Genomic DNA, 20,939 nt, shown 5'->3' with positions numbered 1-20,939 from the left:
AGGCCACAGTTGAGGACAGTGTGTAAGGGGCGAATGGCCTATTCCTAGCCTTTTGAAATTGGTTCTGGCTCTGTGGAAATAGAACCATTGAGTTGTAGAGCACAAAAAACAATCCTTCGGTATGGGCCAACCAGATAGCCTAAATTAATCTCATCCCATTTGCCAGCACTTTGTCCATATCCCTCTAAAACTTCCTACTCATGTACCTATCCAGATGCCTTTTAAATGTTGTATTTGTACCAGCCTCCACCATTTTTCCTGGCAGCTCATTCAGTTCACACACCAACCTACATGTGAAAAAGTTGCCCTTTGGGGCCGTTTTAAATCTTTCCCCTTTCACCCAGAGACTAATGCCCTCTTGTACTGGACTCCCCCGCCCCAGGGAACACCTTATCTTTTTCTCATATCCAGACCTGTCAAGATCTTATAAACCTCCATCAGGTCACCCCTCAGCCTCCAATGCTCCAGGGAAAATAGCCCCAGCCAATTCAGCCTCTCCCTGTAGCTCAAACCCTCCAACCCGAGCAACATTCTTATAAATAATTTCTGAACTCTTTTAAGTTTCACAACATCCTTCTTGTTTAGTGAGTAATAGGCTGTGAACAATCTATTTTGTTCAGGTCGTAAGAGAGGGCTTTTCTTGAGTCTTCACACTTTTTTTTAATTCTTGAGTTCCTTTTAATTTTTTCCCCTCTCACCCTAAACCTGTGCCCTCTAGTTTGGGATTCCCCCTCCCCTGGGGCAGAGACAGGCAAAAGGAATGAGATGTGCAGCCACAGGGGGAAAAAATTGTTGCTCCGCCTTTTTTATTCCAAATTGGCAATTGGACACAAACTCTGTCAGTAACAACCAGCGCCGGTCGCCATTGGTCAGGTGGAGTAAGGTGTGTTCTGAGGGGGCGTGGCGTGGGTGACGCGCGTCACAGAGGGAGGAGACGGAAAGAAGAAGAAAAACAAAGATGGCGGCGCGAGGCTGCGGTTTTCTCATCGACTCAGCGGGCGGTTTCTGACGGAGGGAGGGGGGCAGACGGCATCGTTTACCTCAGAAAATACCTTGAAAATACATTTCAAATTAAAGCCGGAACTTTTCAAACAAAAGTTGTGAAGAAAAGGAGACAGTCCCCGGTGGGGGTTTATTGTTTATTTTTGTATAATTTCCGGGGCCCGGGAAGGGGGAGGTGACGGTTACCGGGTGAACGAGAAAACAAATTAAAAATGTCGGCGGTGGAGGAGAGAGAGCCGGCGCCCGCGGCTTCTTCGGCGGCGGCCGGAGCCCAGGAGCTCAACAACCCCCCGGAGCTGGAGGAAGGTCCGAGCTCCAAGAAGCGGGGGGTCCGGCTGGAGGCTGGATTTGCTCAAGGCTTGTATCTATTAACTTATTTAAATGGTACCTACTGTATGGGGCTATGGTTTACATTAAAACCGGAGGATCATGTCAGAGTGTTTGTTTATATTGAGCAGTTGTAGTTGGTAAAATACACTCCCTGGAGGAACACCTTCTATGATGCTGCATTTCTTACCTTCTGCCCTTCCCCCATTTGTTATCTCACATCTTGAATTTTACATTTTATTTGATCAAATTTAATTTCATATTAATGAGACTTGGTATTCATTGTGTATTATTAATTGATCTGTTGGATTGTTGTAAAACAAAATTAATGGTGTAATTTCATTTATGATATCTGAGTTTGACATTGAATGTGCAGGTGTGAATACCAGTAAGTTGTAAAAATAAATCAAGAGCTTGTCCTTTTTTAACAAAAAGAGGAGCTTAATGATATTATTCGCATTGTCTCCTTTGAGCATGATGATTCAAGTCTGACCAACAAACCATTTCATGCAGCCAATTAAAGTCTAATTAAAGTCTAAGAAAGTAATTCTGGCAGGCTAAGATTTATACAACCCAAAATACGATTGATTATCTTGTGTATTCTTACCTTTAAGCCGTATCGGAAGGCATTGCGTGGCAGTTTGAGACTGAAACATGGCTGGAAAGAATGTAGATTGATGAGGAAAATCAAATGGCAGAGTCTGTGGCCACAATCTCTCAGTCTGGCTTGATTGCATGAGTGGTGGTTCTTCAAAAGCACCTTCCAAGCCATGACCTCAATTACCAAGAACAGACAAGTGTGAACACAGGATTCCGACTCCAAGATATATCGCATTGTTTCTTTGTTATTGACCAAAATGCTGGAACTCACTCCTGAACATTGTTGCAATCCACATCATATTTGTGAAGCAATTTAAGAGGCAGGTCAGTTTGGGAAGAGTTGTTGGCACAGCCAATGATATTCACATCTCATGAAATAGTAAGCAAAGAGTCCTGGGTGATTGATGAGGAAAGTCAAAGTGGCAGAGTCTCTGGCCACAATCTATCAGTCTGGCTTGATTGCATGAGTGGTTGTTCTTCAAAACCACCTTCCAAGCCATGACCTCAACCACCAAGAACAAACAAGTGTGAACACAGCATTCCGACTGCGGAATATACCGCATTACTTCTGTTATTGACCAAAATGCTAGAACACACTCCTAAACATTGTGGTAGTCCACGTCATGTTTGTGAAGCAATTTAAGAGGCAGCTCAACACCACATTTTCAAGGACAATTTGGGAAGAGTTGTTGGCACAGTCAATGATATTCACATCTCATGAAATAATCAAAGAGCCCAGGGTGTTGGAGGCTGTATGTTAGCATGGATAGAGGATTGGCTAACTACCACAGTTGTGATAAGAGGCATGTTCAGGATGGCAACTTGTTACTAGTGGTGTACCACCGGGATCAGCACTGGGGCCAACATTATTTACAATATATATATGAATTACTTGGATAAGTAAAGTGAATGTACTATTGCTAAGTTTGCAGAAGAGACAGTTGATGTGAAAGCAGGTGGCGAGGATGACATTAGATATCTGGAGAGGGATATCGACAGGTTAAGCAAATGAGTGAAAGCTTGGCAGATGGGAAAATGAGGTAAAGCAGTTTGTCAGGAGGTGAAGAACTGAATATTAAATGGAGAAAAGTTTAGAACAGAGGGATTTGGAATCACGTCCACGAATCTCTTCAACCAATTTCAGTGAGTAATAGGGAGGCAAATGGGAGGTTGGCCTTTTCAATAGAGTATAAATGTAGGAAGGTTATAGTGAACCTATTTAAGGCCTTAGTCAGGCCCCAACTGAATACTGTGAACAGTTTAGGGCCCTTTACCTGAGGAAGGATATATTGGTATTGGAGGCACTCCAGAGAAAGTTGACCATGATGATATCAGGGATGGCAAGAATGTCTTATGAGGGGAACTGAATAGGTTGAGCCTGTGCTTATTAGAAGTTAGAAGAATTAGAGGTAACCTTATTGTCACGTACAAGATTCTGAGGAGACTTGACAGGCTAGATGTGGAAAAGTGGGTGAGTCTGGGACCAGAGGAAGTAACCTCCATATAAGAGATTGCATGTTTAGGACAGATAGGAATTTTTCCTGAGGGCAGTAAATCTGTGGAACTTGACAGTACAGAGGGCTGTTGAGCCTGGGTTGTTATTTGCATTCAAGGCTGAGAGAGTTGTTTTTTTTTAATCAGTAAGTGAATTGAGGATTATGAGACAATGGCAGGAAAGTGGAGTAAATGTTGACCAGAATAATCATGATCTGAATAAATGGCAGAGTCAACTTAATGGGCTGAATTAAATAGTAAATAGTAATGAGGAAAAGGATACAACTGGCAATTACAGACCAGTCAGTGTTGGGAAGCCTAGAGATTATAGGGAGTTGGTGGCATTTGGTGCTTTGGTGATCTTATCAATTGTCATAAGTACCTATCTTGTTCACGAATAACCTTTTTTTAAGGAAGGAAATCTTCAGTCCTTTCCCAGTTTGGTGAATGTGTCACTCTTGATCCAAAGTCATGTGGTTGACTCTTAACTGCCCTCTGAATTGGCACTTGTTTTTTTTTGGGAGACAAAGTGTCACGTACCATGAATGAATAAAGAAAAATATTCAGGACAAGATTGTCAATGTCACTGTCAGTGAAGGGAAGATTGTGATCTAGTGATACTGGTTAAGTCGCCCAGAGATCTATCTTCTGAGAACAAAAATTAAAATCCCATCATGGATGCTAGTGGACTTTATTTTCAATGAATACAAAGATCTGGAAGTGAGAGTTTGTCTCAGTATTGGCAACCAGAAACCATTATTGGCTAAGACAATGAATTACAGATGTTGGAGATCAGCAACAAAAGGTACAATTGCTGGGGAATCGCAGCAGGTCTGGCAGCATCTGTGGAAAGAAAACAGTTAATGTTTTGAATCCAGCCTAATTTTGAAGGGTCACCGGACTCAAAACAGTAACAGTGTCATCTCCTCATAGATGCTGCCAGAACTGTTGCTTTTGTCCAATCATTACAGAGTGTTGTGAAAGTGTTCTTTAAGGGATGGAAATCTACCATTCACAACCCTACGCACGCGTGTGCACACGCTCACATCATGTGACTCCAGACCTCCTACTATGTGGTTGAAACTCAACTGCCTTCTAGCATGTAGCCAATTGCTCGGTCCAACGGCCATGAGGGATGGTGAGCAAATGTTGGACGTGCTAGCAACAATCCCATCCCTCAAAATATTTTCATATATATTATAAAGCATAGGTTAATGAAGGATAGCCAAAACAAACTGCTATGGGAAAGTCATGCCCAACTAACTTGATTTGCTTGTAGTTATAACTATTGTTTTAAAATCCTCTTCAGAGAGGACATTGGTTCCATCATTGTTGCAATACTGCATGCAATTCTGTGCTTTCTGCTCCAGGAAGGGTGTTGTGAAACTTGAAAGGGTTCAGAAAACATTTACAAGGATGCTGCCAGGGTTGGAGGGTTTGAGCTACAGGAAGAGGCTGAATAGACTGGGGCTATTTTTCCTGGAGCTTTGGAGGCTGAGGGGTGACTTTAAAGACATTTATAAAATCATGAGGGGCATGGGTAGGGTAAATAGGCAAGGTCTTTTCCCTTGGGGTGGGGGAGTCCAAAATTAGAGGGCATAGGTTTAAGATTAATGGCAAATGGAGTTTAATATAGATAAGTGTGAGGTCTTACGTTTTGCATAGTCAAATCAAGGTAGGAATTTCATGGTGAATGGCAGGACCTTAAGGAGTGTAGTGGAACAGAGGGATCTTGGAGTACAGGTTCACAGTTCTCTGAAAATGGAGTCACAGGTAGAAATTTTTGGCACACTGGCCTTTATCAGTCATGGCATTCAGTATAAAATACCAAATTAGAGTCAGATAAGCACACATACCAACAAGCACCAAATCTGTTTCATATGCAGTATTTCAAACCAAGAGATGGAGGGGTGCAGGTTCATAGCTCCTAGAAAGTGGAGTCATGGGTAGACAGGGCGGTGAAGAAGACTTTCGGCATGCTTGCTTTCATCAGTCAGAGCACTGAGTACAGGAGTTGGGATGAATTATTGCAGTTGTCACAGATTTCACACAACAACACAAGACGTGACCCTGCCCTCCCCTGACTGACTGTCCCTTTGCACATCAGGGGGAAGGCACCCCTTTAACTGTGATGATCAGAAAACATGCCATCCTTCAAAAAAAGGGCTGTGTTCACAAATATTTGGACAGAGGAAGGAAGTTGCAGTCTGGGTAAAGATCAATCTTCATTCAGAGAGAGAGGAAGAGCAGCAGCAGCTTCAGAAGTTCATGGTCCAACTTCTGAAAAGACCTTGTCTGATTTGCAGTTGTTTCTGGGCTTGTAATATCGTACTGCAGCATATTGTAGATCTTCTGTAAGAGTGTCAATACTGCACTACAGAGGTCCATTCAGCAACTTGAGTCCATGTGAACTCTTCGTGGAGGTATGCAGTCTGCCCCATAACCGTGTTGGTTTACAGTTACATATAGATCTACACAAAGATCTTTGGGACTGAGAGGAAAGAATGTTCCACAGTAACTGGAATTACGTTCAGATTTTCTATCATGGACTGACTGTGATGACCTTTGCAATCACTTCACAGGAATATTACAAGAGAAGAATTTGGCGGCAGAAATCTCAGACCAAACATCGCATCAACGTCTGACAGTCACTTGATTCACGAGGACGTGGATATTGATGGCCTTGAAAACAAAGGGGAGAAGGTCTGTCTGCTTAGTTAGGTTTTAAACGTCAGTGTGACTGGAAACCCAGAGTCTCACATACCCACACACCAGAGTAGTGACTGGAACAAGCTTTCCAGACTGAATGAGAGTGTTCCAATGATCAGCGGGTTCACCAGTAACAGCACACACATGCTGTAAGCGTGAGCGAGTTTTCAACTGATTGTTAAGGTCTGAGACAGATGAGGGCACCTGCCCCATGGAGAAACCGTGGAAATATGGGGAATGTGGGAATGGTTTCCTTTCGCCATCTGCGCTGGAGATTCATCGGCGTTTGCACACCAGGCAGCGGCTGTTCACCTGCACTCAGTGCAGAAAAGGCTTCACTCAGTTACACCACCTCCTGGCCCACCAGTGTGTCCATACCAGCAAGAACCCGTTCATCTGCCCTGTGTGTGGGCAGGGCTTCACTCAGTCACACCACCTGCTGCCGCACCAGCGGATCCACAGCGGGAAGAAACCGTTTTCCTGCTCCGTGTACAGGAAGGGCTCCACCCAGTCGTATCACCTGCTGCTCAGCTTCCGCGTCCACACTGGGGAGAAGCTGTTCACCTGTCCCATGTGGAGCAATGACTTGTGCGATTCCTCCACCCTGCACAAACACCAGCGCATCCACACCAAGGAGCGGCCGTTCACCTGTCCAGTGTGTGGGAAAGGCTTCACCCAGTCGTGCAACTTGGGGAGACACCAGCAACTTCGCAAGTGAGATGGCGCAGGGATTCGGGTTGGATTCTGCTGTTACCATTGCTGAGAGTCACATCTTGAACCCTGTTTAGTGGGTGAAGTGGGAGGGGTAAGGGTTTCCTTTATGCTGACTGGCCGCGCTCTCACCCACTTTACTTCCAGTGGGGCCTGACACTCTCTGAGCCAGGGATTGCACCTTCCCTACGGAAACAGTCCACAGAAGCGGCTGAAGTGCAGGTAGATTTTAATAGATACATTTGTCTCTGTCCCATTGAGTCTCCAGCACAGTCCATCCAATTGGCCTCTCAGTGTTAATGCTCCACCTGAGCCTCCACCCACCCCTTCATCAGCATACAGGTATCCCCTGCTTTTTGAAAGTTCATTTTACCCCCTACACCCTCCCCGCCCAAGCGTGTGCCAATTCTTAATCCTAACGTAGACCTTCTATTTATTGCCGATGCGTGGTTTCTGTCCCTGTATTCACCTCCCATTCATGTGTCTATCCAGATATACCTTAATTGTTGCTAAGGTGCCTCTTTCCACTACATCCACTAGCCCTGCATTCCAGGCATCCACCATCCAACTGTGTGAAAAATCTTTCCTTTCAATTCTCCCCTGGACTGTCCCCCTCTCACCTTGAACCTGTGCCCTCTTGTAGTTGACTTTTCCACCCTGGGGGGAAAGCCTCTGAGTATCTAACAGACTATCTGGCCCAACACCAAACATCCAAAGAATAATCCACACAGACCCATTTCACTACCCTTATTACTTGACATTTACCCCTGACTAATGTACCGAACTTTCACATTCCTGAACACTGTGGGGCAATTTAAGCATGGACAATCCAACTTAACCTGCCAATTCCTGGGCAGTGGGTAATTTAGCATAGCCACTCCACCCTAACCTACACATTTGGATTGTGAGAGGAAACCGGAGGAAAGCCATATCGACGCAGGGAGAATGTGCAAACTTCACCCAGACACTCGCCTGAGACTGAAATCGAACCAGTTTCCCTGGTGCTCTGAGGCATCAGTGCTAATGATTGAGCCACCATGCCGCCCCCGTCCAGCCAATCTGTGTGTCTCATCATTTTGTTGAGGTCATCCTTCCGCCTCCATCTTTACAGTGAAAATAATCCAGGTTTATCCCATTTCTTCTCATAATGAGACCTCCAGACCAGGCATGTCCTAGTGAACCTTCTCTATACCCTCTCCCCAGAGCATCCATGTCCTTCCGGTCGTGTGGCGACCAGAACTGCATGTAATATTCTGAATGTGACTGGAATAAATAGCTATAACATAACTCGCCAACTCTTACACGCAAGGCAAACGTGCTGTGTGCCTTCTTGATCACGTTACCAGCCTGTGTTGCCACTTTTGGAGATCTATATGGTCAGATCCCTCTGTATGCCAGTGCTTCTATGTGGTCTGAAATTTATCGTACAATTCTTGAATTTCCTATGTATCTGTATCCGGATTCACCTTAATTGTATTCCCCTCTTTATCTCTTTTCCCCCATCCTCACCCCTCCACACATCAGCATACAGGAGTATAGGAGCAGAAATTATGCCATTCAGCCTGCTCCACCATTCAATCATGGCTGACAAGTTTCTCAACCCCATTCTCCCCGTAACCTTTGATCCTCTTGATACTCAAGAACCTAGTTATCCAATCTTAAATATATTCAATGATCTGGCCTCCTCGGCCTTCTGGGGCAGTGAATTCCATAGATACACCGCTCTCTGTCTGAAGTTCTCCTTATCTCTGTTCTAAAAGGTCTTCCCTTTACCTGAAGGCTGAGGAAGAGGAGGCAGAGAGGAGCGTGGTGTGCACCTGGAAACTCCAGAACTTCCCCAACTTCACGAGTCAACAATAACTCTTTCTGGAGCAAGGAAACGAAAGGGCTGATGAGAAACTGTGACACCACAGGAAGTGAAATTAGGCCATTCAGCCCATTGAGTCTGCTCCACCATTCACTCACTCTTGAGTATCAAGGGGCTCAAAGGTTACAGGGAGAATGGGGTTAAGAAACATATCAGCCATGATTGAATGGCAGAGCAGATTCAACACGATAAATGGCTTGTTAACCATCCCTGGGAAGAAGGAGGCAACACAGTAAGTTGTTTCTTGGGACAGGTAAGATAATGTTGTTAATAATGGTGTGACAAAAGGACAATTAATTCTGCCTGTAGAAGGAAAGCCCTGACATAGACGGGTTAAATGCAGGGCAGGCTGTTTCAAACAGACACCGAACCTTCAAGGATAAGAAGGTAAACTACAGACCTGAGGTCTCCAGCAATGTGAGGTGATGTTAGAGTCTTAAAAAAAGTCACTCCACAGATTTGAAATTGAGGAACCGCCACCAAAATTCAACTCCAGTATGATACAGCAGCAGCAGTACTTAGAAGAATAATACTGCATCAAACCCCTGGACATTTCCAGAGATGGGCACTGTCGGTGGAAACCCAGTTAAATTCAGCCATCAACTGGGTGATAGCCAAGGTCGGGAGGTGAAGCTGAATGAACTTGAGAGGTTTTATTTGTGGTTGCTACGTGCAATAAAGTGCAAATCATTGTTTCAGCAGTTGATTCTCTGTGCGGTTTCTGAGTCAGGAGCCAAATTAAGGTGATTCATCCACAACCACACCATGAGGCTAGGATTAATATTGACTCCATTGCATTCAAGAGAATGTCTTCAATACTGTTATAAAGCGAAGGCTGATCCCTCCCACCCACCAACCGTTTTAAGATCACTTAAGAGACACAGCATTGCTTTAGAAATGAGCGATCCTTGACACATACACAGCCAAAATCATCACTGCCATTATTATCAAATTAGAATTTAAGCTGGATAGGCTGGGATGTTTTTCTACTGGAGCAGAGGAAGTTGAGGCAATATTTTCAAACCATGAGGGGTAGAGTTGGCTTAATGGTAACGGTCTCTTCCCTAGGGGGAGGATTTCAAGAGCAAGGACGTGTTTTTATGGCGAGAGGAGAAAGGTGGAAGAAAAGATGTGGGGCAAAATATTTACAAAGTGTAGTTCGCCTGGGGAAACAGCTGCCAGTGGAAGTGGTTGGAGCAGGTACATGAACAACATTGAAAAAAAAACAAAAAATACATGGATAGGAAAACTTTAGAAGGATATGGGCCAAGTGCAGGGAAATGGGGTTAGTGTTGACAAACATTTTGGTCAGCATGGACCGGTTTGGGCTGAAGGGCCTGTCTCTGTGCTATAGTACTCGATGACTGGTGTCTCTTTGTCACTCTGACAGTGTTGAGTTTCCACATGAACCAGGAAAAAGTGAGGACCGAAAATGCTGGAGATCAGAGTTGAGAGTGTGATGCAGGAAAAGCACAGCAGGTCAGGCAGCACCCGAGGAGCAGGAGGATCGATGTTTCAGTCATAAGGTCACCCAGATGAATATCTCACTAAATCATGCTGAATAAAATCTGATCTCATTCGTCAACTCTGAAGTGGAGGTGCTGGGGGTGGACAGGTCAGAAGTCACACAACACCAGGTCACAATCCCAATAGATTGATTTGAACTCATGAGCTTTCGAAGCACTGTTCCTTCATCAGGTGAAGTGATGAAGGAGCAGCACTGATGAAGGAGCAATGTTCCCAAAGCTTGGGATTTCAAATAAACCTGTTGGACTGTAACCTGGGGTTGTGTGACTTCTGACTTCTTCAACTGCGATTCATTGTTGAACTTGATGGGATACTTTATCCAACTCGGTGTAGTTAAATCATATTGCTTGGAGGGGTTCATTTGAAACCTTCCCGGAGGTGAATTCAACAAGATTGAACAATTCAAAGTTACTCAATTCTAAACTTACATCAAGACCGGTAGTCATAGAGAGGTACAGCACGGAAACAGATCCTTCAGTCCAACTCGTCTACGCTGACCAGATATTCTAAATTAATCTAGTCCCATTTGCCAGCACTTGGCCCAAATCCCTCTAACTCTTTCGATTCATGTCCCCAACCAAATGTCTTTTAAATTCTGTAATTCTACCAGCCTCCTCCACTTCCTCTGGCAGCTTATTCCATACGCACACCACACTCTGCATGAAAAGTTTTCCCTTTAGGTCCCTTTTAAATCTTTCCCCTCTCACTCTAAACCTATGCCCTCTCGTTCTAACAACCTCCTGATAAATCATTTCTGATGGAGATGTCAATGTTTCGGGTAGAACCCTTCTTCAGTCCTGAGGGATAATACCTGAAATGCTGACTTCTCCACCTCCTGGTGCTGCCTGCCTTGCTGTGCCCAGCCTCCTGTTTGTCTATTTTAGATTCCAGCATCTGAAGTTTGTTTATTTTGTCTCTAACAAATGGTGGAGCAGATTCGATGGGTCAAAATAGCCTAACTTCTGCTCCAATGGTCTTGTGGTCTTTGGATTGTGCGGGTCCTGGGATCAATGAGCAGCAGCGCCCACTGGAAGCAATGTTCACAGAATTATAGAATCCCTGCAGTGTGGAAACAGGCCCTTCTGCCCAACAAGTTCACAGTGATCCTTTGAAGAGTAACTCACCCAGACACATTCTCCTACCCTATCACTCTGCACTTACCCCTTACTAATGCACCACACCTGTACACTATGGGACTATTTAGCTTGGCCAATTCGCCCAAATATGCGCATGTTTGGACTTTGGGAAGATACTGGAGCACGCGGAGGAAACGCACACAGACACGGGGTGGTGGGGGATAGTGCAAACTCTCCACAGACAGTCACCCTGAGGATGAAATCTGCGTCCCTGGTGTTATGAGGCAGCAGTGCTAACCAATGAGCCACCACCACTCCCAAACCCCCCCCCCCCCCGCCCCCAGTAGAAAACAAAAAAGCCTATCAGCTCTCCCACTGCACCCACTGTCAGAAAGGGCAGGAGGTTCAGTCCTGGGGGTGACCCTCAGCAGTGTTACCGGCAGAATCTGATTGTTGGGAGCACTGGTGCCTCCGCTGGTGCTTGTTCAAACTGCAGGACATTGTGAACCTCTGCCCACATTCGGGGCAGGCAAACGGCCTCTCCCCAGTGTGGACCCGCTGGTGCGTCAGTAGAGTGGAGGAGACAGCAAAGCCCTTCCCGCACTCGAGGCAGGTGAATGGCCTCTCCCCAGTGTGGACCCACCGATGTGTCAGCAGGTGGGAGACCTGGGTAAAGCCCTTCCCGCACTCAGAGCAGCTGAAGGGCCTTTCCCCAGTGTGGACCCGCCGGTGCTTCAGCAGGTCAGAAGAGCGTGTAAAGCACTTCCCGCAGACAGAGCAGGTGAATGGCCTGTCGCCGGTGTGGACCCGCCGGTGGATCAGCAGGTCAGAAGAATTGCTGAAGGCCTTCCCACATTTGGGGCAGGGGAAGGGCTTCTCACCGGTGTGGACCCGCCGGTGAATCGCGAGGTGGGAGGAGCGAGTGAACACTTTCCCACAATCTGGGCAGCGGAAGGGCCTCTCCCCTGTGTGCACCCGCTGGTGCCTCATCAGGGCAGAGGAATCGCTGAAGGCCTTCCCGCACTTGAGGCAGCTGAAGGGCCTCTCCCCTGTGTGAACCCGCAAGTGCCTCAGCCGGGCGGAGGAATCGCTGAAGCTCTTCCTGCACTCAGGGCAGCTGAAGGGCCTCTCCCCTGTGTGCACCCGTCAGTGCCTCAGAAGGGCAGAGGAATCACTGAACGCCTTCCCGCACTCAGGACAGGAGAATGGCTTCTCCCTGGTGTGACTGCGCCGATGTGTCTCCAGGGCAGACGGGACACGGAAGCCTTTCCCGCAGTCGCCACACTTCCATGGTTTCTCCATGGCCGAAGCTACAGTTGCATACAAACGCGTGTATGTCCCCTCCCTGCCTTGAATTCCTCTATCCAGCCAGATAACTGATTCAGGCTCCACACTCAGTGCGTTGCTGCAACAGTAGGGTCTCTCTTCCAGTCCCACTGATGTTGAAAACGTACTAAAACAGGAACCAATTGGATCATAGTTGAAAATTGTTGCAGTCCCGATGGATTGAGTGGCTCACAAATGCTGGAGAATCAGAGTCAAAAACTATGGGTCAGGCAGCATCTGAGGAGCAGGAGAGTCAATGGTTCAGGCATAAGCCCTTCATGTGTTGATTTTGAAACTTCATCTTCAGATCAAATACTCTGAAAAGAGATTACAAAAGTCATCACTGTCAGTCCAGTGTAGAAATTCAGAACTAGCAATTCTACTTTCTGCAGAACATTCTTTTCTTTTGTTATTCCACAAAACTGAAAGCACCATCCCACTCTCTCTCTCTCTCTCTCTCTCTCTCTGTTCTCACTCCATTCTAATTCTCCTGAAAGTGCTGATTCAGGATCTGACAGGGACAGAAGAGCAAAACAGTCACAACTGACATCTCTCTGAATTTTGGATACCTCCACCTGAAACTTAATATCTTCCACGACATTGGGATACTGTTGAGAGTGAGTATGTCTGATTTTGGGAAGCAAAAATATAGTGTGTACATTCAGGATGAACTGCAATTCAGCTTCTTGACAAACAACCAAACGCAAAATGGTTAACCTGCCCCCACGGGGGTGGGGGAGTTTTGGAATGAGACATCAAGGCAATGATACGAGAGAGAAACTGAACAGACTGAAGTGGCAAACCAGAGTCATCTAGATATATAGCACAGACAAAGGCCCTTTGGTCCAACTAGTCTATGCTGACCAGATATCCTCACCGAATCTAGGTCTCATTTGCCAGCGTTTGGCCCATATCCTTCTAAACCCTTCCTATTCATATACCCATCCAGATGCCTTTAAATATGTTAGGATTATGCCAGCATCCACTACTTCCTCTGGCAGCTCTTTCCTTACATGCACCATCTTCTGCATGAATTGCCCTTTAGGTCCCTTTTAAATCTCACCCCCCCCCCGCCCCGCCACAAACCTATTATTCTTTAGTTCTGGATTTCCAGAGAAGTGACCTTGTTTATTTACCCTATCCATGCCTCTCTTGATTTTATAAACAATGGAAGGATCAACGGCTCAGGGCGGGGATGGGGTGGGGTGGGGGTGGGGGGGGGGGGGGGGGGGGTGGTTGGGGGGGGAGGGGAGGGAGGGGGAGGATGCCGAACGTGCTGGAGCCAAAGCGGAAGAAGAGGACACAAAACCTTGAAGCTGCAATGAGGAATACTGCATGTGCTGTACTTGTACCTGTTGCATTTATTTGTGGGAATCAAGTGCATTTTAAAAATAAAAACAAACAAGATATCTACATCTCCCCTTTCCCAATCTCCCAATGCTGTTCTGGACACAGAGTGAGAGAATTGGGAGCAGGAGTTGGCCATTTGGTCTTTTGAGCCTGCACCAGCATTGAACAGATCTTAACTGGATATGAATATACCTACAGCCAGGTGGATAGACTGGGATTTCTTTCACTGGAGCAGAGGAGATTGAGAGGTGAGGTTATAGAGGATTATAAAATCATGAGGGGTACAGATGAGGTGAACGGCAGGTCTCCTTTTACTAGGGTGGGGCTTTCAAGATAAGGGAGCAAATTTTGAAGGTGAGAAGAGAAAGATTTTAAAAAAAGACATGAAGAGCTCCATTTTTTTCACACAGAGAGTGGTTTGTGCGTGGAATGGGTGTCCAGAGGAAATGGTGGATGCAGGTACAGTTACAATGTTTAATAGACATTTGGATAAGCACATGAATAGGAAAAGTTCAGAGGGATATGGGCCAATCACTGGCAAATGGGACTAGTTGGGTTTGAAAACATAGTCAGCATAGACTAGTTGGACTGAAGGGTCTATTTCTGTGCTGTATGACCCTGTAGGTGTTCTGTACTGGTCTTAAAACCATTTTCTTGGAAATCCAAGATGGCGGTGGTTTGAGTGGTCTGCCACCCCCGGCAAGGTGGACCTTTACCCCCACCCCCCCACCTCATTAACCATCTGTAAGAGAAAAAAAATTGCTAATAGAAATTTACTGAACATCTGGAGCTGCTATAATTGTGGTTTGACAGCTTTAAGACCATAAGGAAAGCAAATGAAGGAAAGGAGCCGACAGGGGTGCAGTATGCAGGGCATTCTCCTACTGCATCAGGGGTGCCTGGAGCCAATGCTCAAACTCCCAGGGCTGTCCCTTTGGATTTAATGGGGCAGCAGCAGTTACTCTCGGAGATGGCAAACTCTGAGATAAGATTGAAGCAGCAGTGGAACCACTATCTGCCACGCTGGAAAAGCATAAACAGAAAATTCAAATGTTGGACCGAAGAGAATAGGCAGTGGAGGAGAGGACCGTGGCATCGGAGACCGTGGCAGAGGTCTCAGGAGGAAGGATCCAAACGCTGGAAGACCAGGTTCGGGTCCTTCAGGAGCAAGTGGACGACGACCTGGAAAACAAAAGTAGAAGAAAAATCTTACAGCTCGTGGGTCTTCCGGAATGCAAGGAAGGTGAAGACCTCGTTGGATTCCTGGGGCTGGAGTCGGAGTCGGGTCTGTCGAGTGTGGGGCGGGCCTACTTGATCGAAATGCGGTCAGGGCCGGACCCACGCCCCCGCACGGTCCGAGTGCAACTCCTGCATTATAAAGAAAAACAGTTAGTGATTGAAACAGCAAGAAGACTGGTAAGAGATCCAGAGGCCTTAATGCACAAAGGCTCAAGAATAATGTGTTTTCAGGACTTCTCGGGAGCCTGGATGAAGAACAGAAGAGCATTTGATGAAGTTAAGAGAAAATTAAGGGATCTGAACATTCAATATTCCTTGAGGTACCTGGCCGTGTTGCATTTCTCTCATGGAGGGACGGTATATAATTTTGATTCAACAGAAAAGGCGAAGGGCTTTGTGAATTCACTGAATTAAAGGACTCAGGTCGGGGTGAAGGCGGGACATCATTACAGACAATGCTACTTTTTGCCCCTTTTTGTTGTGGTTATCGGCTTAATATGTACTGCCTTCATATAAAACTGGAATTATTTAGTAAAACGGTCGGTTAGGTATTATCTGAGGCCTTTTTTTCACTGCTGTCCTTTTGTTTTTGGATTGGGGTGGCGATATCTGTGGTTAAGATGTATGGAGAAAGGGTGTGGGGAGATGGGCAAGCATTGTTAACTCTCAGAATGTAAATAATATATTTTGTTCAATCTGTGAATTGCCTGGCGCTTGGGGCACAGCCTCAGCGGGAAGGAGCCGGGATGGTGGCAAGGGTGGGGTGGGGCGGGGGGGGGGGGGGGGGGGGGGAGTTCTCTACATAATTGGGGTTATTTTGAGTGTTTGCTTAAGTTATATGTGGTTGTTAGATTTTTATTTAGAGTAGTTTTTAATAGGAGTAGTTTTTAGACTTTATCCAGTTAATGTCTTTGTCGCTCACCACACCTCAGATAAGCTTCCTCCTCTTGGGTAACCACGGGCTGCCCTGGATGACCATGGCTACTGATTCATTCAGGTGGTGCACCTGGAATGTAAAAGGGAGCCATTCCCCCATTAAAAAGATGCTGTTAAGCCCTAGAAAGGAAAGGGTGGACATCACCCTGCTGCAAGAGACACATTTAAATGATAAGGAACATCTAAAACTGCAGTGGGGGCGGGGGGGCGGGGGGGGGGGTTATGATAGGGTATTCTTCTCCTCCTTTAGCTCCAAGTGTAGAGGAGTGGCTATACTGGTAAGAATGAACCTCCCTGTCCAGGTAATTGAGCAAATTAAGGATGAACATGGATGGTCCATCATTCTTACAGCTCTAACACATGGAGAAGAGTATGGCGTCCTGAATGTATATCGTTCCCCGGTGCACCCTCTTAAATTTCTAATTGATGCTGTTGCTAAATTAATAAGTCTAGGGTGCGCCGCATGGTCATTGGAGAAGATTTTAATCGCCTAATAGATCCCGAGGTAGACAGGGTGCCAAGGGGCCAGGCAGATACACCGACACAACCTAAGCAGTTGGTGGACATGTGCGAGGAGTTGGGATCTCCACCCTAATGTGGAGGCATCTCCACCCTAATGGAAGAGACATAACTTTCTCTTCCAACCCACACAAGTGCCACATGGGAACTGACACTTTTTAATGCCATTGGATTGCTTGAACAGAACATTGGCTTGTGAAATTGGCAATATAGGTGTCTCGGACCATGTGCCAGTGTATTTAGATGGTAAAGTCAAGGGTGGTGGAATGGATGCACAGCACTGGTGCATGGACCCATTCCTGTTAAGGCGTAGCAAATCCGTTGAGTACAGCAGAAGAGAGTTCAAGGCCTTCTGGGATATCAACCCAGGTATGGCCAGTAATCCAGCAATACTGTGGGAGGCCTCATATTTATGAGGCCTGATTATTTCGTATTCAACAAATGGAAGGAGACAGAGGGAGGAGCAAAATCATATGCTGGAGACCCGGCTGCAGATAGCTGAGAAAGCATATTATAATAGGCCTTCCCTGGTCAAACTGCAGCTCTCCGGACTGCTCTCGACTCATTGCACACACAGGTGGCAAAAAAAGGGTCTCCTTTGCTGAACAAAGATTGTTTTAATCTGGAGATAAGCCAAGTCGATATCTGGCTAGAAAGAAAAATGCTTCCCAATCTTTTATGTCTGTTAGAGAGAAGGCTGGCACAGTGAGTTGAAGAAGATCAATGTTAGATTTATGGAATACTTTGCACAGTAATATCGGTCAGAGGGAGACGAACACGGTGCAGCGAGGATGCAGTCCTTTTTTGAGGACCTGCACCTCCCCAGTATAAAGGCAGAATAGGTTTCCCTGTTGAATGGGCCTATTACGATACAGGAGGTGCAGGAAGCAATAAAGCATCCCACTGGGGTCAGATAGATTCCCAAGTGAATTCTATAAGGAATTCATAAATGTGTTCGTGGAGCCGCCTCTGGGGATGTATTGCTATTCATATACACAGGATTGTCTTCTGCACTCTCTTAGGGAGGCTAATATCTCCCTCATTTTAAAGGAGGGGAAAGAGCCTGAAGAATGTGCTTCACACAGACCCTGTTGAATTTAAATTTTAAAATTGTTACCAAGATGCTGGCCCTGAGGTTGGAAAATGTGTTGCGCTAAATTATGAAAGATGAATAGACGGGTTTTGTCAAGGGCTGTAGCTCCTCCAACAATATCAGGAGGGTACTGACCATAGTGCAGGTATGCCAGCAAAGATTGATCCCGGGTTCGGTGTCTCCCTAGACGCAGAAAATGCATTTGACCAGATAGAATGGCCGTACCTATTTGGGATCCTACAGCGTTTTGGTTTGGGGGGGATCCTTTGGTCGATGGGTGGTGGAGTTGCATAATGATCCTAAGGCAAACATCATCACAAACTGCACTAAGTCAGATAACTTTAATATTGGGAGAGGTAGTCGACAGGGGTGTCCTCTTTCACCACTGCTACTTACCTTGGCAATTGAGCCATTAGCTGGGGCTGTCAGGAGGGATCCTGAAATAGTGGGGCCAGGGGTGGGAATGGGCGGGAATAAGATCACCCTATAAGCTGATGACATCCACTTCTCCTTGGCCAATCCGGAGGAGTGCGTTCCTCGATTGATTCAAACAATTAATGTATCTGGAGTTTTTCGGGCTGCAGGATCAACTTTACAGAATCGGAAGCCGTGCCAGTGGGAGGTATTAATGGAGGTGCCTGATCTGAAGGATGGAATGAAGTTCCTGGTTAGATGGTCGTCAAAAGGGTTTTTGTATTTGGGAATTTTTATTACCCCTGCCTTCCACCAGCTGTATAAAGCTAACTATGTACAATTACTGGAGAGGATAAAACGGGGGTGGGGGGGGGGGGGGGGTGGGGGGGAGTTGGTGGTGGTAGTGGATCTTCTAGACTTGGAGATATCAAATAAGTGCTTTGTTAGCATATGTGGGTGACTGGGCACAGGGGGGTTCAGGGTCGATTTGGCTTGACATTGAAGCCTTGCAGTCCCCTAGTTAATCTATTATTCATGGATAAGATGAAATCTGTGACTGAGCAGTGTAAGAGTCCAATCATTTTAAATACGGTGAAAGCCTGGAAGATAATGAGGCAAGACAAGGGCAATTGGCTGAAGACCTCGTCATTTACCCCATTGGCGGGAGCCCAATGATTTCAATCTGGGGCAATGAACTCTGGCTCAAAGTCATGGGAGAATAAGGGAATCTCCTGTTTAGGAAACTTATTTGAGGGGGAGATCTTGATGTTATTTAGCCAGCTAAGTCAGAAGTATGGATTGTCTAATAGGAACGTTTTCCGGTACTTTCAGGTAAGGGATTATATACAGAGGAAGACCACGCTCCTGGCTCAGCTTTACAGGCCACATGTGGAGAAAAGAGTGCTCCAGTGTACGGGTGCTGTTTCAGATCGTATTTTGCATCACTTACAGAAGGGATGTGCCTTCGGGATGTGGACGGACTCTGTAGGACATGGAATTGGGAGCTAGGAGAGGATATTTCATTGGAAGTATGGGAAGATATATGGGAAAATGTAAGGAAAATTTCAATATGTAACAAAGCAGAGGTCATGCAATTGAAGATTTTACACAGGGCTCATTTGGCGCCAGAGAGGCTAGCTAAGTTCAAGAGAGGAGCGTCACCAGGGGGTCCCAAATGTAAAATTAGTATAGGCACTCTCCCACACTGTTGTAAGATCCAGAGATACTGGAGTGCTTGGTAAGAACATCCTGAGGATTGAAGTTCTTCTGGGGTTGCCAAATTTGCTCTCTCTGGGGGAACACGGCAAGAGACTGTGTAACATTCTTACCCACTGTGCGAGGAAGCACATTTTAATGAATTGGCCATTGGAAAAGCCCCCAGGTCTTATGGGGTGGCATATGCTGGTGATGGAGCATCTCCCCCAAGACTACCTCACAAATATGGTGCACCACAAAACGGAACAATTTTACAAGACATGGCGGTCCTTTCTAAATTATATTGATGCAGACTTATCAGCAATATTAATTAGGGGCGTGTTACAGCCGTGGGAATCAGTCTGGGCACCCGTGGGGCCCTGGGAGGGGGAGATTGGGGGAAAAGAATATTGGGAAAATAACTGGTGCTCCCAGGATTGGGAGTCTCAGTGGAGGTGTGGTGAGTGAAATAGAATAAAGTAATGTGATATAATCTAATTTAAGTTAATGTGCATTCAGTTTACTTTAATTTTTATTTAATTTGATTATAGTTTAGATTAAACTCAGCAGATATGGTTGTTCTGGTAGGGTAGTAGGTAGTTCATTATTAATAGCATTGTGATATGACATTGTTGTATTGCCTCTATCTTTCTGTACTTTGGTTTAGTTCTTTTCTGTGTCTAGATGTTTTGTAAAGGATTTGAAAATGTTTCCAATAAAATATTTAATTTAAAAATATTGCCTTCCCCCATAACTATTTTTGACATTTAAAAGTCAGATGAACTCAGCTTTGAATATATTCAATGACCCCTAACTGCAGGAAGACATTTCTGAACTCAATTTCTCTTGCTAATATACCATTTGCCTTGGTCATTGCTTGTGACAACTGGCATTGACTGGAGTAGAAAGCCTGAGTAGAAGGCAGCTGAGGCACCTTTGTACATCCACACATCATTCCTGATGAAGTGCTTGTGTCCAAAATGTTGACTCTCCTGCACCTCGGATGGTGCCTGACCTGCTGTGCTTTGTCAGGACCACACTTTTCAACTCTGATCCCCAGCATCTGCAATCCTCACTTGCTCCACATCCCAATATATCACCATTTGAACAATGCATCTCCTTTCTGCTTTTATTTCACAGGAAAGGCGACAACTGCACACTGTGTTACTGCATTTGCCACGTGTTTGCTAATTAAGACACAGACATGAACCAACTTTGCTGAAAGTCGAGTTGAACACGAGAATGGAAAAGGGGGTGAGAAAAATGTGTTGTACTCACAGATGTTGGATAGAGGAAAGAAGTTGCAGTTGGGGTAAGGCTCAATCTTCATCCAGAGAGAGAGGAGCAGCAACGGCACCAACACAAACTCATGATCCAATTTCCGCATTCAGACAATGGGGGCAGGCTCCTTCCGGTCCTCCAGCACTTTCCATTGGCCCATCAAAACAATATCGTGCGTCGTTCCGCTGACAGAGAAGAGCATGCGCAGTATTCTGCTGACACCAAGAAGCATGCGCAGTGCTTGCTGACACTGAGAAGCATGCGCAGTATACCA

The 20,939-nt window shown here is 45.8% G+C and overlaps 1 protein-coding gene and 1 pseudogene across 2 annotated transcripts; one reads left to right on the top strand and one right to left on the bottom strand.

Annotated features, from left to right (window-relative positions):
- Positions 1–1,368: 1,368 nt before the first annotated feature.
- On the top strand, positions 1,369–9,411 carry LOC140460381 (uncharacterized). Of its 2 annotated transcripts, none has more exons than XR_011954044.1 (2): positions 1,369–7,065; positions 8,604–9,411. XR_011954044.1 is itself a non-coding variant. In XM_072554895.1 (2 exons), the coding sequence occupies exons 1-2, from the start codon at positions 6,344–6,346 to the stop codon at positions 8,701–8,703; spliced, it is 603 nt and encodes a 200-aa protein (XP_072410996.1). In that variant the 5' UTR covers positions 1,369–6,343; the 3' UTR covers positions 8,704–9,411. The 2 variants fall into 2 exon arrangements, 1 of the variants encoding a protein (XP_072410996.1); XM_072554895.1 differs by having other exon boundaries at positions 1,369–6,846.
- Positions 9,412–11,658: 2,247 nt separating this feature from the next.
- LOC140460379 (uncharacterized) lies at positions 11,659–20,729 on the bottom strand (annotated as a pseudogene).
- Positions 20,730–20,939: the final 210 nt, after the last annotated feature.

This window comes from Chiloscyllium punctatum, chromosome 36 (genome assembly GCF_047496795.1).
Source record: "Chiloscyllium punctatum isolate Juve2018m chromosome 36, sChiPun1.3, whole genome shotgun sequence".
NCBI classification, from domain to species: Eukaryota; Metazoa; Chordata; class Chondrichthyes; order Orectolobiformes; family Hemiscylliidae; genus Chiloscyllium; species Chiloscyllium punctatum.
Note: the sequence above shows the minus strand (reverse complement) of the source record. Positions and strands in the feature narration are given on the sequence as shown.

What these genes read in the sequence shown, in the direction of transcription:
- LOC140460381 (XM_072554895.1), top strand. Translation starts at nt 6,344, where the DNA reads ATGGAGAAACCGTGGAAATATGGGGAATGTGGGAATGGTTTCCTTTCG. An exon ending in AGACACCAGCAACTTCGCAA is followed by an intron (nt 6,847 to 8,603) that starts GTGAGATGGCGC and finishes CTGTTCTAAAAG; the next exon opens with GTCTTCCCTTTACCTGAAGG.